The 18,473-nt window shown below is 37.2% G+C and overlaps 1 protein-coding gene across 2 annotated transcripts in view; it reads left to right on the forward strand.

Moving 5' to 3' along the window:
• cd36 (CD36 molecule (thrombospondin receptor)) overlaps window positions 1-18,473 on the forward strand; it is a 70,591-nt gene that overhangs the window by 24,158 nt on the left and 27,960 nt on the right. For both annotated transcript variants that reach the window (XM_039761053.1, XM_039761052.1), the window contains exons 3-6: window positions 8,721-8,865; window positions 13,054-13,233; window positions 16,858-16,949; window positions 18,112-18,161. In XM_039761053.1, the coding sequence (XP_039616987.1) occupies window positions 8,721-8,865; window positions 13,054-13,233; window positions 16,858-16,949; window positions 18,112-18,161 (467 nt within the window). The remainder of the gene's footprint in view (window positions 1-8,720; window positions 8,866-13,053; window positions 13,234-16,857; window positions 16,950-18,111; window positions 18,162-18,473) is intronic.

The raw sequence follows: 18,473 nt of genomic DNA on the forward strand, positions 1-18,473 counted from the left end.
CTCATCAGTTAAATTGTTTTTTAACTTTGCTTTTACACAGCCACCTGTGTTTGCCAATATTTGTTTCAAGTAATCTTGTAACAGCAAACTAATTTCCTTTATTAAAGTAATTTCTCTGTATCACATTTTTAACTTAGTTGATTACATTCATATAGAAATTTTTTGAATATAATTTGAATCATGCTGGAAGACAGATTAGCTTCTTTCTTTAGCCAACAATCAAATGCTGCCTAACACACAAATGTTTATTTCATCTGCCATGTAATTGACTGGTGTAATTACTGCTCATCCCCATAAACCGGTTTAGAACCATAATGTGAAATGCTGCTGTTTATGGAAAAACATTTCTGACAGATGGTGGAATATGTTCATCTTCTGTCGTTGTAGAAGATGAAGGACTTACAGTATCTCACAGAAGTGAGTGCCAAGGTTATTATAGTTAATGAAAACTAAAATCAAAACTGAAACTATTATTAAAACAACATTTTCGTAAACTGAAATAAAATAATTAACAAAACCAAAATGAAAAACTGAAACTAAACAAAACTAATAAAGTAGCTGTAAAGACTAACTAGTATAAAATAATAAGTTACTAAAATATTTTTAGTTTTCATTTTTGAAAGAATATACTTGCTGTTAGTCTTTAACCCTAACCCTTGTAAGTTTTAACTCTAAAACAGAAAGTCATCCACCACGCACATATTCATCCAGTGAACAGCAGCTGGTGACGGAGGGCAGCTGTTCACACAGCATTTGCGATGACAGAGCAAACTGAATGCGGGTGCGTAATTTGTGGAATAGAAAGCGATTTATGTGCTGCCTTTCTTTGTGCTTGTTGTATATCAATATGTAATTCAAACGGCTAAAATCAGAATGTGCTGGTCAAAAAAAAAACATTTACCATATGGACAGAAAAATCACAAGTGAGTAATGTTTCAGTCTATTTCTCAGGTGACTGCTTTTTTACCATTTTTTGGAATTGTGTGTGTGTGTCTGTGTGTAAACAAGATAACTGAAAAATGCAACTAGACAGATGGATGAAATTCAGCATGTGGTTGTTACACCGCAATTGTAGATCTGTATTAACTTTTGGGCCAAATCCATCACCCGGAATTGGTACATTACCTGAACACATACTTGATTTTTTTTTTTTATTCATGCAGTTGCAGAGTCCGATTTATTCAACTTTACTTTTATAATAATTGTTCAATATATTATTAATTTGATTTGATTGGTTATTGATGGTTACTTAATGTACATAATATAAATATCCATCCCCATATCTGAGTACACAAGAAAGTCTATGGGAGACCACTCCCGGTTTTTGAAAATAAAACAGCACTGATTGAGAGACTGACAAGGTCATCATACAAGATCAGGATATTGTTACTGATCAATCACTTTTGCTTTAAAACGTCGTTTAACAACGGAGCGATACAAGCCTTGTAAAACTCCTGAGCTGGCAATGTCTCTACTGAACTACAGGTAGGTAGGTAAAGAGAGTCTACCAAGTGAAGAAAAGCTAAACATACTAAGGTGTTTTTGTATTTATTCTATATTTATTAATTTAGCTTTTTTAGTTCATATTCACAAATCAAAATACCTGATATTGTGAAAGTAATCCATTAGCAGAATTATATTTTAAAATTTTTGTCTCCCTTTTTTCAGTGTTTTTCTCTCTCTCTCTCAAAATAGTTGAAATATCATATTCATTTTGTACTTAACATCAGCCTTATCATTCATATTGCATACCAGGGATTTTTCCTACCTTACTTCAAATCCTGCTGCGGTAGGCTCCACATTTCCTGCGATCCTGCTCTGGATAAATAGGTTTAGATAATATATACATTGTTCTTAATCTCAGATGCTGTCTCTGTCGTTTTATGCCTGTCATTACTCCTATTACCTGCTCTTGCTCAGCTCATTATGGGTTAACTGTCCTTTATGTTGGGCTATTCAAGTCTCACTATCCCTAACCTCGACACTACATGCTTGTTTTTCTTTGTTTCCTTCAACACAGCTAGGTGGGGTCTGCACACTGATTCAAGTCTAAGAGCCCTGTTCTTCCTAAGCTCCCATGATTTTCATGAGAAAATATTTAAAAAATCATAAAATTGTGTAAAATTGTTCATATTCAGCATCTAGATTTGATTATGCTTGCTTTTATCAAACCAATAAACCATGTAGTGTAGTAAGCTTCCACTAATATTAAACTTATATCCAAATCTGTTAAGTGTACAGATCTGTCTGATTGTGACACAAAACTAAACTCTGTAGGAGCTCCATGACCTAATTACTAAAACTAAAACTGAATCTAATAGATATATAAAAATAAAATAGAAATGTCTTTGTGAAATAAAAACTAAACTAAAACTAAAAATACACTATGAAGGAAACTAAAACTAAACTAATTTTACAAGTAAGGTCAGAAAAAATATAGAAATAAAAACTAATATAAAAAGGCAAAACTATAATAACCTTGGTGAGTACACCCATCACATTTTTGTAAATATTTTACTATATCTTTTCATGGGACAACACTGAAGATATGACACTTTGGTACAATGTAAAGTAGTCAGTATACAGCTTGTTTAACATTGTAAATTTGCTGTCCCCTCAAAATAACTCAACACATACAGCCATTAATGTCTAAACTGCTGGCAACAAAAGAGAGTACACCCCTCAGTTAAAAATGTCCAAATTGTGCCCAAAGTCTCAATATTTTGTGTGGCCACCATTATTTTCCAGCACTGCCTTAACTCTCTTGGGCATGGAGTTCACTAGAGCTTCACAGGTTGCCACTAGAATCCTCTTCCACTCCTCCATGACGACATCATGAAGCTGGTGGATGTTAGAGACCTTGTGCTCCTCCACCTTCCATTTGAGGATGCCCCACACATGCTCAATAGGGTTTAGGTCTGGAGACATGCTTGGCTAGTCCAGTTCCTTTACCCTCAGTTTCTTTAGCAAGGCAGTGGTCGTCTTGTAGGTGTGTTTGGGGTTGTTATCATGTTAGAATAATGCCCTGCAGCCAAGTTTCCAAAAGGAGGGGATCATGCTCTACTTCAGTATGTCACAGTACATGTTGGCATTTATGGTTCCCTCAATGAACTGTAGCTCCCCAGTGCCAGCAGCACTCATGCAGCCCCAAACCATGACACTCCCATCACCATGCTTGACTGTGGGCAAGACACACTTGTCTTTGTACTCCTCACCTGGTTGCCGCCACACACGCTTGACACCATCTGAACCAAATAAGTTTATCTTGGATTCATCAGACCACAGGACATGTCTTCAGCAAACTGTTTGCAAACTTTCTTGTGTATCATCTTTAGAAGAGACTTCCTTCTGGGACGACAGCCATGCAGACCAATTTGATGCAGTGTACGGTGTATGGTCTGAGCACTGACAGGCTGACCCCCCCACCCCTTCAACCTCTGCAGCAATACTGACAGCACTCATACGTCTATTTTCAAAAGACAACCTCTGGATATGACGCTGAGCACATGCACTCAACTTTGGTCGACCATAGCGAGGCCTGTTCTGAGTGGGACCTGTCCTGTTAAACCGCTGTATGGTCTTGGCCACCGTACTGCAGCTCAGATTCATGGTGTTGGAAATCTTCTTATAGCCTAGGCCATCTTTATGTAGAGGAATAATTCTTTTTTTCAGATTCTCAGAGAGTTCTTTGCCAGGAGGTGCCATGTTGAACTTCCAGTGACCTGTATGAGAGAGTGTGAGAGCGATAACACCAAATTTAACACACCTGCTCCCCATCCACACCCGAGACCTTGTAACACTAACGAGTCACATGACACCGGGGAGGGAAAATTGCTAATTGGTCACAATTTGGACATTTTTCACTTAGAGGTATACTCACTTTTGTTGTCTGCGGTTTAGGCATTAATGGCTGTGTGTTGAGTTATTTTGAGGGGGCAGCTGTACACTGACTACTTTACATTGTATCAAAGTGTCATATCTTCAGTGTTGTCCCATGAAAAGACATAATAAAATATTTACAAAAATGTGAGGGGTATACTCACTGTTGTGAAATACTGTATGTGTATATTAAAAAAAATAAACAGTTAATAGCCTGCATTAAGTATGGCTTAATTACATCATTACATTTAAAAAAAACAGTAATTTATTAATAATGAGTGGCCGTGACAGTGCAGGTCAGCTCCATGCTCCCACTCTTGTCTGGGGGCCACATGAACCTGACACTGTCAAGATTATAACCAGATGAGCGTGGAAGATGAGGACAAAACATACACAAAGCAAGGGGATGGTGAAAAGATACTCAGTACTTCTATTAAAAACCCAAAATAAGTGTCAAAAAGTGCAGTGCAAAACGTTCCTAAATGAATAAATAATCCATAAAAACAGTGGAAATCCATGAGGTAAATAAAAGAAGAAAACTAAAATCAGTGTCACAGTCAGCAGGTCATTATTCCTTCCCAACTTGGATGAGCCCAACACAACTCTCTCTTCGTCTTCCCAGCTCACCCATAGCTCACTCAGCTGGTGGAGAGACAAATAGCCGTAGTCCTCTCTTCCCGACCCCCGTCTTAGCTGCTGCGAGCAGCATCAGCCAGACCGCTTGTTCATTGCACTTCCCTTTTTAAAACATGGACATGGAACAACTGCAGCAATCAGCAGCTCCTAGCACCAATTATGGTCACGAGCAATCCTGTACCTGTGCAGTAAGTGCAGGGCCATTCACCCTGCTACCACACCCCCACCTGAAGAAGCGAGTCTGACAGTTATTCATTTAAAAGATGACAATTAGCCACAAACCTCACTTTACCACAATGGCAGAGACTAAGCGTCTTTCAAATCATTAAATAAAGTTGTAGTGAAATCTAAATCAAATAATTCTTAAACAATTTCAAAACATTAAAACCTCATAGAGAAACCAGGATACTATACTACACAAAGGCTTTGTTTGTATAACTTTTGCCAGCATAGATACAATAAAAAAGCAATGCTACCGGGCTCCACTATGTTGCCAGAGATGTCAAGTGCTAATGTGTAGCAAATGCAGCTTTACATATGTTATAGCCTCAAAATTTCCATGTGTCATGACCTGGGTGGGGGAATTAAAACAATGCAAATTGCTCATGTTATTTTTGAGTAGCAAAAATGAAGTGCTCAAATGTTTAGGGTTATAATCAATAAATTGTTTTCTCATACAAAAGTTATGTACAAGAGCAACAAGATGGTTCAAAACCAAAAATCCAAATAACCAGGGAAAAATGTGAACTCTGAAGCAAGTGATATGCCAGAAAACACCCAGAATACAGCTTTGTAAGTATAACTGGCAGCAGACAAGTGCAGTAACATACTTGTCAGAGAGAATGAGGCATAAACTAATAGTATGGTTGAACAAACAGGCATGGGTTCATTAAAAAAATGTCAAAGTATCAAAGCACCAAAACCAAAATGATAGACAAGAATTAAACATCAAAATACCAAAGCTAGGAGCAGCAACTCTTACTAGAAAATAGATCACATAAATCACAAAAGCAGCAATGTGAATTGCTGTTAGTTACGTTTAAAAAGACTCCAAAAATTCGGATGCCAAGAATAGCACACCCCCATGTTTTATACTGGCAGCACTGTGATCTTAGGTACCGAATGATGTGGGTAAAAATTACATCAATGATGGTATGAGAAAGAAACCATATGCTGGTAATTACATTAATTCAAATTGTGTTAAGAAAATGCTAATAATCAATTTATTGCTAACATTAATGCAAAAAGGTCTCAATCAACCATGACACCTATCTTTTGTTTGATCTACATAATAGATGCATACACACACATGCAATTGAATTATTTGTGGGAAAAATTTTTAAATAAATTTTGGAGAAATTCCCTGCTTAAAACCTAATGAAACAAAATCTTATATATCAAACTACAATCATTTCTATTCCACTGTTAGCATTTTTGTACCTTACACTACAGTGCTGCCACACTGTAACATTTTGCTTATTTACAAGAATCCTAACCCACCCACTGCTGTACAATGGGAAAATGATGTATTATTTTACTAAAAATTAGACAAATTAAATTCATCACTTAGGAAGCAACTCCGATGTTTTTTAAGCCTGACAATCCAAAAATCTATAATAATAAATTAGAATCACTGATAACTCTGCAAGCATGTGAACATTTGCCTTTGATTAACTCTCTTTTTATTTCCATTGTTTTCAGCTCTGTACAGTTAAGGGTATCTGAAAAAGCTGCTAGGTACAGGATTATTATTATCACAATGAATTTGTAATAATTATAATATATGCATTCTAAAGATATTTTGAAAGCAATAGATAAAAATACAAACAAAACAATTAAATATTATGATTGTCAAGGCACAAAGCCAGACCCAGACAAGTGACTGAGCAATAAACATTTCCTTTTCTTAATGTTTTAATTTTATTTTGAAAGTGATTAACTATAATTATATATATATATATATATATATATATATATATATATATATATATATATATATATATATATATATATATACATACACACACATATATATACCTGTATATACTGCTCAAAAGAATTAAAGGAACACTTTTTAATCAGAGTATAGCATAAAGTCAATGAAACTTATGGGATATTAATCTGGTCAGTTAAGTAGCAGAGGGGGTTGTTAATCAGTTTCAGCTGCTGTGGTGTTAATGAAATTAACAACAGATGTACTAGAGGGGCAACAATGAGATGACCCCCAAAACAGGAATGGTTTAACAGGTGGAGGCCGCTGACATTTTTCCCTCCTCATCTTTTCTGACTGTTTCTTCACTAGTTTTGCATTTAGCTACAGTCTGTGTCACTACTGGTAGCATGAGGTGATACCTGGACCCTACTGAGGTTGCACAGGTAGTCTAACTTCTCCAGGATGGCACATCAATACGTGTCATTGCCAGAAGGTTTGCTGTGTCTCTCTGCACAGTCTCAAGGGCATGGAGGAGATTCTAGGAGACAAGCAGTTACTCTAGGAGAGCTGGAGAGGGCCATAGAAGGTCCATAACCCATCAGCAGGACCAGTATCTGCTCCTTTGGGCAAGGAGGAACAGGATGAGCACTGCCAGAGCCCTACAAAATGACCTCCAGCAGGCCACTGGTGTGAATGTCTCTGATGAGGGTGACCCAAGGGCCCCATGTCCTCTAATGGGCCCTGAGCTCACTGCCCAGCAGCATGTAGCTCGATTGGCATTCGCCATAGAATACCAGAATTGGCAGATGCACCACTGGTGCCCTGTGCTTTTTACAGATGAGAGCAGGTTCACCCTGAGCACGTGACAGAAGTGAAAGGGTCTGGAGAAGCCATGGAGAACATTATGCTGCCTGTAACATCATTCAGCATGAGCAGTTTGGTGGTGGGTTAATGATTGTCTGGGGAGGCATATCCATGGAGGGTCACACAGACCGCTACAGGCTTGACAAAGGCACCTTGGCTGCCATTAGGTATCAGGATGAAATCCTTGGACCCATTGTCAGACCCTATGCTGGTACAGTGGCTCCTGGTGCACGACAATTCCTGGCCTCATGTGGTGAGAGTATGCAGGCAGTTCCTGGAGGATGAAGGAATTGATATCATTGACTGGCCACCACACTTTCCTGACCTAAATCCAATAGAACACCTCTGGGACATTATGTTTTGGTCCATCCAATGCCACCAGGTTGCACCTCAGACTGTCCAGGAGCTCAGTGATGCCCTGGTCCAGATCTGGGAGGAGATCCCCCACAACACCATCTGTCATCTCATTAGAAGCATGCACCGATGTTGTCAGGCATGTATACAAGAGCACAGGGGCCATACAAAGTGCTGCGTACAATTTTGAGTTGCTGCAATTAAATTTTGGCAAAATGGACTAGCCTGCCACATAATTTTTTCACTCTGCTTTTTGGGGCGTCTTTGAACTCAGGGCTCTGTAGGTTGATCATTTTCATTTCCATCAAACGATGTGGCATCCTTTTGTTCCTAACACATTACCCAGTCTATATCAGTATAGATATCCAGGGGGATTTCTTTTTCCCATTGAGATCTGATGTGTTTTCAAAGTGTTCCTTTAATTTTTTTGAGCAGTTTATATATACATATATATATGTATGTGTGTGTGTGTGTATGCATATACTTATATATATGTTTGTTTTTAGAGCTGGTGTACTCCAGCCACTTCACTATAGTGTCCTGGATTCATATCCCATGCCTGTTATTACTTATTATTTGGATAATGTCTTTATACAATGAAACTTATAACATTTGAGCTGCAACTGGTAACATTGCTTTTGTTTCTCTTATTGTAGCACAGGCACGTGAAGTGACTTGTTAATGGTCACACAGTGTCAGCAGCAGAATTTGAGCCCACAACCTCAAGATTTGAAATCCAAAGCCTTAACCACACAGCCACCATCTGTGTGGAGTTTGCATGTTCTCTTCATGTGTGAATGAATTTCAGATTGGCCAGAGTATGAGGTTTGGGGTATGCATGAGTGGGCCCTGTGATGCACTGGCAGCATGTGGTGAGCTCTTTCGTGCCTTCTGCCTAGTTTTGCCTAGATTGGATTTGAACCTTGATAACCTGAAATGAATATAGTGGATTTGAGGTTGGCATATTATTTCAGAATTTTAAATTAAATTAAAGTGTTTGATATTTTTTAGTAATGTTTCTAAATATGTATAACTTTTACTCGTTCCTGAACAGGGTTCGTTATCTTCCAAAGGAGAACATTACAGCAAATCCAAACAACACAATCTCTTTCTTAGTACCCAGGGAAGCAATCTTTGTACCTGAAATGTCCATTGGAAATGAAGAGGACAAAATTACAACTCTCAACCTGGTTGTTGCTGTAAGTTGCAGTAAGATGTTGAATTCAACTTTCTTGTAATAACCACAATAAACTTATACTGTTATAGGTAATTGTATCAATTTCAGATTATTTTAAAAATCATTAATTTATTGTTTCTACCCCTGAGCATGGATTGTGAGAGCCTATTCCAGTAAAACTAGGGTGCAAGCAAGAATCATCCCTGGAGAGAAAACACCATTGCTTAATGTATGTCAGTTCCCAACCCCAACACACACAACACGAACACACACCAACACACGCATTCACGCACGCACACACACACATTAATACCTGTCCAATTTTTTGTGATAATTTTTAATAAGAACTGAGCATATTGAAACCATGGAAGTTTCACACAGAAGGCATTCTGGGGGTATAGCTCAGCGGGTAGAACATTTAACTGCAGCTCAAGAGATCCCCAGTTCAAGTCTGGGTGTCCTCTTTCTATGTTTTACTCAGATAAACTGCAAGAACAACTGTCTGCAAATGACAGTGAATCAGTCTGGAATGGCCTTAAACATGTCTGTAACTACAAGAAACAAACATCAAACAGTTCTGATTACCCCAGTCTGCTAATCACTTAAATCAGTTTTACAGTCGCTATGAAAGAGAATAGGACATAATCTACCCAATGATCTCACTGTTAGTACTCTACACCTCTCTTCTTCTCTGCTTCTCCCTCCTGTGATCAATGCAAAAGATGTCTGCAGCTTATTCAAAAAGCAAAATATTAAAAGAGCTGCAGACCTTATTTCCGCTTCCACACTAAGGCACTGTGCAGAGCAGTTGTCTACAGTATTTGCAGACATTTTCAACCAATCTCTGGATCTGTCCACATTTCCTGTCTGCTTCAGGATCTCCACTGTCATTCCAGCTACAAAAATCGAAGGCCACAGGCCTAAATGACTACAGACCAGCAGCTTTAACCTCTGTGGTAATGAAGACTTTTTGAATGCTACAAAAGACTTCCTGGTCCCATTTCAGTTTACATACAGAGCTAACCAGTCTGTGGATGATACAGTGAATTTACAGTAGGTCTGAGCTTTATTTACCAACACCTTGATAAGTCAGGGGCATATGTAAGGATCCTGCTTGTGGACTTTACGTCTGCTTTCAATGCAATCATTCCAGAGCTCCTAGATAAGAAACTCACCGTTCAATTTGCCATTGGATCACAGACTTTCTTATAAATAGGAAGCAATGTGTGCAGGTGGGTATACACACATCTGAACCATTAAACCTTAGTACTGGAGCACTACAGGGATGCGTCCTTTCTTCACTGCTCTTCTCACTATACAAATGACTGCACCTCTGGCAATTTATCTGTCAAACTTCTTAAATTTGCAGATGACATAACACTGATAAGCCTCATTTCAAAACAATTATAAGTCCATATTTAGGGAAGAGGTGAAAAAATCTGACATTGTGATGCAGGCTTAATAATTTCAACTTTAACATTCAAAAAACTCAGGAGAAGATCATAGATTTCAGGAAACAGTCACCTGCTCACCTATCACTTGCTAGAAATGGCTCACCTGTTGGGATGACAGAATCACTTAAATGGGACAACAGCATCATGTGCATTATTAAGAAGGCCCATCAGAAAATGTTCTTTTTGCATCAGACGAGGAAATTCAATCTCCCTCAAGCAATATTGGTCCAATTGTACACAGCCATCATCAGGTCCATTCTGACCGCATCTATAACTGTCTAGTTTGGTGCTGCCCCTGTTCAGGCTAAGAACAATCTGCAACACATCATCAAAGCCTGTGAAAGGATCACAGGCTGTAACTTACTGCACACTGAAGTCCTATATGAGTTCAGGGTAAGGAAAAGGGCCGCAAAGTTCATTGCCGATCTGACTCACTCAGGACATTACCTGTTCCATAGACTTCCATCCCGCAAACATCTTCATGCAGTGAAAGCTAAAGCAATATGTCACCTAAACAGTTTTTTTTGCCATGTGCAGTTATTCTTACTTATCAGGTCTGAGCTTCTACTCGGTATCTATGTATACCTGCACACTTGACTGCCTGGCCATTTTAATCATACTACCTCTTTATTGTTTTGTCCTTGTATTCTGCATCATATTATAACTTTTATATTTTATATTTTTATATTTATCTTTTGTATTCTGTGTTGTCCTTACATGTTGCATCAGTACTATCAAGACAAATTTCTACTACACATTATTGTACCTGGCCAATAAAGTGAATTCTGATGCTGATTCTGATCTCAGCTAGTAATTGCACTCTGCAAGCTGTGCTTCTTTTGTTAAATAATAACAATATTTTATTACTTTTCTGTTTGTTGCTGTTTTCTAAGCTTTCATTATACTGATTGGATAAATGGGATTCTTTAATATTGGACATGGTTAGAAAATAAATTATTTTCAGCCATTGCCTTCATTTGGAAAGTTATTCTAAGGATGGTAGTTTTTGTTGGCTGCTTGTCTTGATTGTCAGTAAAACTTGAGAACAGAATGCCAAACATATTTCAAACTAAATCCATAAAACCCAATGCTACAGTGGTATTAGGCCTTCACAGACTTACAGCTGCCATATTCTTGTTGTTCTATTGAACTATGGCATAGCACTTTTAGAAATAACCTCCTAAATGAGCAGTAATGCACACTGGATGGGAGCTTGGGTAAAATATTAGGTACCCTTGGTGACTGAAGTAAAAATTCAAGCCACCTCTCATGAAGGATTTGTTCCTGTAAGACCTGTAGGAAATTCCTCTTTGCCAGCAGGTCCATGCAAAATGTTGACACAGTTTACAGGTGAAACAGAAGAATGAGAGTCCACTTTCAATGAGCAGGGTGTCATTGGAAAACTGTATAGTGTAGACATTTCCAAGAGCCTTAGCCTTGTCACTCTGGCCCATCTGGATCAAGATGTTTTACAGCCTGCATATACTATTAGATGCAAGGAGTCAGCCCATCTCTAGCTTGAAATGATAACTGCACAACAGCCTAGATTGCAGTTCGATGGGTGCTTTTTTTACATTAGTGTACATGTTCACCATTGAAATATCTCACTGTAAAGCTAATACCATAAACATCATTGATAGGGAACAGTGATCTACACAGTTATACTCAGTAGCTACACTTCACTTGGCAACATCAGAGCTGCCAAAAAGCTTAGAGTGACACCTTCCCATTTCTCATCAGCTACACCAGTTCATCAAGGTGACATCACTCCCTGCTAGCACACATTCCAAGAAGTGTGCACAGTACTTGCTAGCTGAACTGATACACCAGCCTAATGGAATGATTCTGAAAAAGACAACAAACCCACCTGAGCATTCCTTACCAATGATACTAGTTTACCAGCAGCAAAAAGTAACAGGATCGTTGGTTACAAGAACCTGACAGCCAGCCTTCTAACTCAGACTCCATCGTAATCTTCAGGAGAGGCAAACCAGCTCAGGCATGATATTGTCAACAGATAGCCCATAGCCAGATTATAAGCTACGAGCCTCAGAGTGAGGCTTAGTGGCCAATGGCGATGTAAAATCTATAGACTAGCTGATGCCATGCAGCATTGAAGAATTCAGGCTGAGGGAGTGCAATCAGCTACTCACTCAGCTGTTGAACATCTATCGTTAGACTGCTACGAAGAACGTTCAAAAAGTTTCCACACTTTTTTTTTTAACTCTGTTTATTAAGAATTTCAAAGAACTTTTCTACATAGTCACCTTCCTTTGCTATGAAATTTTCCCAGCGTCATACCAACTTTCTAATGCCCAATTACTACTCCTCCTGCCTTCACTGTTTCAAATGAAAATATACTTTTTGAACGTCCCTTGTACATGGAATAGAGACTGAACACTTACCAGTATCAAAGCTGGTGACTGTACCTCAATTCTTCAGTCAAGAGTTAGTGGAAAAATGAAAGCTGCAATTTAGAAAATGTCAGTAGACATATAATGCAAATGTAACTAATTGTTAACAGTATGATAATAAATATTTCATGCATGTTCATAAAACAATAAGAAGAGCTTTTAATTTAAATATGAAACTTATTTTCAGGTCAATCAAATAAGCTGATAATTTAATGTAATTTGATTAAAGAGAACCTTCCTTAATTTAAAGTTCTAAAATTTTAATTCATATTCTGACCCTTGAAAGTTCATTTATTTTGCAGTTCAGTCATTCCAATTTTTTTTTTTTTTTTTGTTTTTCAGGGAGCTCCAGCATTGGCACCAAATGGCCTTCTTTCAATGTTAAACAATATAATTAAAAAGCAGAATAGTACATTATTTCAACAAAGGACCGTGAAAGAAATTGTGTGGGGTTATAGTGACCCTGTATTGAAAGCTTTACCAGGCCTGATAAAAGATGATATGACAGGAGTTATGTACCCAGTAAGTAAAACATGTTTCCTTTTATAGTCTGTTTGTAGGAAAAATTCAAGTCCAGTAAAAAAATATCAAAACTTAATACCACATTATGCCCTTTGGGATGGCATTTCCTTATAGATTATTATCTTTGCTTTTAAAAGAGAAGTTTGTTTTTAGATTGTGTTTTGTAAATCTGGGCTGTCGTACAAATTAGCCTATTTATCCTATTTTTATAGGATTGCAGTTGACTTTTTGCCTGTATAGAAACCACGCCATGCATCTGTGGCTACTGGGCATACAACAGAGATCCATGAACTGTGTTTAGCATGATTCAGGCATGTTTGTTTTTACTCATGCATTTGCATACACCCTGAGTTTGTGTGTGAGAGTTGGCTTGCACTGTATATACATGAAGTGATACTGAGGCCTGTAACTTAGAACAAAAGAGAGGAGAAGCTTCCCTTGTCCATGTTGTGAACAAAATAATACTCCAGGTCAACTTCTTTTATAACAGCATGAATGAATAGAATAGCCCAACACAACACCCACATCATGCCCACCTAGTATCTTTATATATAATACGCTATCGTGGCTGTCCATTTGTCTATCCAGGCTTTCAAATCACCTGTAGTTCGCAAACCGTTTGAACTATTGACCTGAAATTTGGTACACATATACTATGTGACGTTTATTGTCCACTTTCGGGATGATGATTGACCTCCAAGGTTATTGCTGTTTTTATTTTTATTTTATTTCATTGTAGAATCAACTCTTGGCAGGGGCCAGGCCATGTGTACGGGCACTGTTCTCATCCCTACCACCTTCACCATCACTTTCCCTACCTCTTCATATCTTAAATCATTCTTGAGGCAGATTGAAGACTTCAGTGCCAGCCTAAGTGAAAAATTAAGGAAAACATACTAAGTAATTGCAACACAAACACTGACTTAAATCAGTTTTAACATGAAAAGATGCTGACGAAGGAGAGAAGAAGCGGGCCTCTAGGGTGGAGAAAAGAAGAGCTGCTCAGGAAGTAGCAAGCATATCAATCTCTGAGCAAACGAATGCTAAACACACAAAGAAAGAGGATGAAAACTAGGAATGCTCAAGTCAAGTTTATTCACCGCACATTATCGTGCAGTACGCATTTACTGGTCATTAATAATCCTTACTATGCATATTTTTCATTGAAGTACCATCACTTTAGAACATTAGAACAATCTAGACAAGAACAGGCAATTCAGCCCAACAGAATTGGCCAGTCCTATCCATTTAATTCATCCAAAATAACATCGTCGAGTTTTGAAAGACCCTAAAGTCTTACTGTCTATTACACTGCTTGGTAGCTTATTCCAAGTGTCTATGGTTCTCTGTGTAAAGTTTGTGCAAAATTTACCCTTAACAAGTTTCCAACTGTGTCCCCGTGTTTTTGATAAACTCATTTTAAAATAACAGTCTCGATCCACTCTACTAATTCACTTCATAATTTTAAACACTTCAGTCATGTCACCTCTTAATCTTTCCCTTTTAATCTTCTCTTGCTTAATTTGCTTTACTACCACAAACCACTGCCATCCCCCATGTCTTCAAGTTTAAAGCTAAATTTTGGAGCACATTATATATTGAGGTTGGGGAGTGGTAGTTTCTCAAACTTGAAGAATTTTTGGGACACGAACCAGGTCATCCCTTTCATTCACCATCAGACTAAAGAGAAACAATTATTTCTGTAAAAAAAAAAATGGTGCTTCTTTGCACAAGTCCTATATGGGAATTTAACATTAAGTCTTTCAATCGGGTCTGGCTTTTAGGGAGCTCTGTCCTGCGGCTTGCTCAGGCCAAAAGTGACGCCTCCTTCTGGGACGGCCAGGATTTATGTAGGTGGGACTAAAAGGGGCGGGCTACTTGTCCTCACTGGGTGAATTCTCAGTGCTGTAAGGGAAGAAAAAAAGTCAATGTTAGCAGCAGCACCCCCTCTCTCCCCGACAGCTTATTACATACTTCAACAGAACCAGTGATGGAGTCCTCTGACACACATGTGTTACAACAGTAAAACAAGAAATTGTAAAAGTGACAGGCATACTTTTAAAAAAAATCAATGTGGGTAAGGAAGTAAATTTGCTTTTATTCCTGAAATTTTACAGTAATTAGAAGGGTAATTACAGTAAATTGCTACATAATGACTAATTTGTCAATTGGAAATTGTTTACCTTTTAAAATCAGGTGCTCTGTAATTTTGTTCTTGAGGACTACTTTTTATATGTAATATATGCACACTTTTAAAATACAGCCATATACTCAATCATAGCCAAAGTTTACTGCTTATTGTTCTTGAAAGGGTTAGAATGATTACAAACATTATGATATCCATCTTTGTATAGTACCAAAGATAAATGCAAAAAATAGAGAAGACTGAGAAACTTCATGACCACTGACAATCTATCAGGCTCTCTACAAGATCTTAATATTTGCTGCTCTTAGTTACAGTCACCAAATACTTCTCTTTGTAATTATTTTTCCTTGTGGAAAGACAGAAAGAAGAAACTTCTGCTCTTCAAAATGAAAACTTCCCTTATAGTTTTTAAGTCATCCCTGGCCACATGAATTTTTGATTTCTTAGAAAATTTTAATTACATTTCATGTTGCAATGTTTTGCTTCATTTTGGCATCATTGTTTTTGTTATTTATGTTGTTTTTCAATTTTATGTGAAATCAGTTTGTCACTATTTAGTTTATTGTTTCTTTATGGATACTGCTATTTTAATCACTGCTTACAGCAAAGTCACTCATTGCTAGTCATATAAAAGAAAGCATTTCAACTTTTGATGGAATAAGGGATTAACCTCAGCATTGCCTTGCATTACAGCACTTCTAAAGCATGACACATTTAGTGCTTCACTTTGTTTTTAACGTTAGTTCGAACTCTGACTTGGAATTTGATTAACAATATGGCTTAGGCTTCTCGTTTCTCTTGAACTTCTCATCTTGACTTTTGCCTGCCTTTTGACTACTATTACAGATCTGCCCCTTCAAAGAATTTCTGTCACAAAAATCGTAAATATGTCTGTTTGGACTGTCTTTGTCAGAGCCAGTCAGAATTTTTCTTCCCCTGGCTCAGCAGTCTAAAACCAGAAATAACTGTAATTGAATACAAATACAGGACCAAAAGAAACCTCAAGATTTTTAAGAATTTAGGATGTGGTAAACTGATGTAAAAAGCAGTCAGGCAAGTAACAGAGAAAACCAATTCACTAAATATTATGTGACTGGTGGAAAACTCTGGCCTGAGTTGACTTCTCCTCTAGGGCATACACATTTCTATTGTACTATATTTAAAATTGTTGAAAGGTGGCTTGGATTCTGCTTTGACAGATGTCAAAAAAGGAAACTGAAGTAGAATATTAGACAATTAGACTGGAACTAACCATAACAAAACTAAATACCTTCAAACCTACTGGACACAAGTACTTCCTCAGGATGCGAAAGATCATGAGATCACTTTTAAATTTTATTTTTTTTCTTAGACTTATAACATGTTTTGTAAATATATTCTGCTTTACATGCAGTACTATATTGTTGATAGTATGTTTTAAGATTTCACATTATTCTATAAAATATTAGATTGATAATGCACTTTTTTATATACTCAAGTACAATGGAACGGATGATGGGCTATATGATGTATTTACTGGCAAAGATGACATTGGAAAACGAGGAATTATTGATAAATGGAAAGGTCAAAGGTAAGACTAATTTTATGTTCCTCAATCAATTATTTCAAAAGCATTTCAAAAAACACACAAATATTCTGAATTGTACTTTTAAAAATATTTTGTGGTAGGGGTGCAAAGAAATGCTGTTAGTTGGAATTATATTTCTAATTTGCTTTCTTAATTATCAACTTACTGTATTTTTTTCCTTAGCTACAAGTTAAACATTTCTTTATGTTCATTTTTGATTTTGATTTACTGATCAGTCTTGAACTACTGATTGCTGTAATTAAATTTGTTTAATAACAAGATTAAAATGCACTCTGGTTATTAGCTGCCCAGCTGTCACTTACAAGGTTTGTATGACTACATGGAAGATTGAATATGAAGTTAGTCTCAATATATAGTGATTTTGGAGTGCAAAGCACAACAACAAAAATGAAGGAACCAAATTATTACATTAAGTAAATTTAAAAAAATACTAATCAAACCTGAAAATATTCATTCATTATCCAACCTGCCAAGGACCTAAATCCAAAAATGAGTTATTCAATTGAAGTGGCATTAGCATGATACATAAACTCAGGGAAGTGAAGTGTTGCTGGCATAGATGCATTACAGCTTGACTTTGGTGTTTCACATAAATTCATTTTCTAAAGTGTGGTTAACAATACTGTTTCACACTTTTAAAAGAAGGGTTGGAATTCTGATCGGGCCATTGTCGTGGAACATTCTCTGCATATCTGTGTGTATTTTACACCAAGCAAGTTAGCTTATTAGCAACTCTAATTTAACTTATTGTGAGTGAATGAGTGAATGTGTGTGCTTGTGAGAACTTGAGTGTGCTGTAATGAACTAAATCCCCACACAGAACTTTTTCTTGCCCTGTGCCCAACAGCTGCTGGAATAATCTCTTTGACTGTAATTATTATTAGGTGGATGAAAATATGATTTTCAAACCATGATAACATTCTCCATTGTCAGAAATGAACAGGTGCTTTTTTTCTGTTTTCAGGTAATTCCTTCCATTAACTTTTTTCATTCCAACTTTTACGTTGTTGTGGTTTACCCTTCAGAGCCAAGTTAGCAATTTATTTTATACATTTTCCATTGTTTATTGATGACTTAAAATTATTTCAGATATATAATTATATGTAATAGCTTTCCCTAACAGCACAGTACTTTTTATTTCTAGAAGCGTCTCATACTGGAATGACACGTATTGCAACATGATCAATGGCACAGGTACATTTGCTGTTTTATTGTTACTCAATTCCAGTCATTTGTGTGATTAATAGGCCGTTTTTTTAATTTAGCGTACTGACTATTGTAAGGAAGAGACCAGAGAGGGCATCAGGCAAATGCCCCCTTTAATAAACTGAAAAAGTCCCTTTGCTGAGGAAAAAATATAAAACAAAATTAAATGGATTAACAGTCCATCAAATGCGTAACCTCTCAGCCTCTGTTGTGAGGTCGGTCCTCTAGTGTTTTATCATTATCCTTCTCTGTCTTTTTTACCTCCTCAAAGCCAAGAAGTTATTCTTACGGCGTGCATGT

This window comes from Polypterus senegalus, chromosome 8, assembly GCF_016835505.1.
Source record: "Polypterus senegalus isolate Bchr_013 chromosome 8, ASM1683550v1, whole genome shotgun sequence".
Classification (NCBI taxonomy): domain Eukaryota; kingdom Metazoa; phylum Chordata; class Cladistia; order Polypteriformes; family Polypteridae; genus Polypterus; species Polypterus senegalus.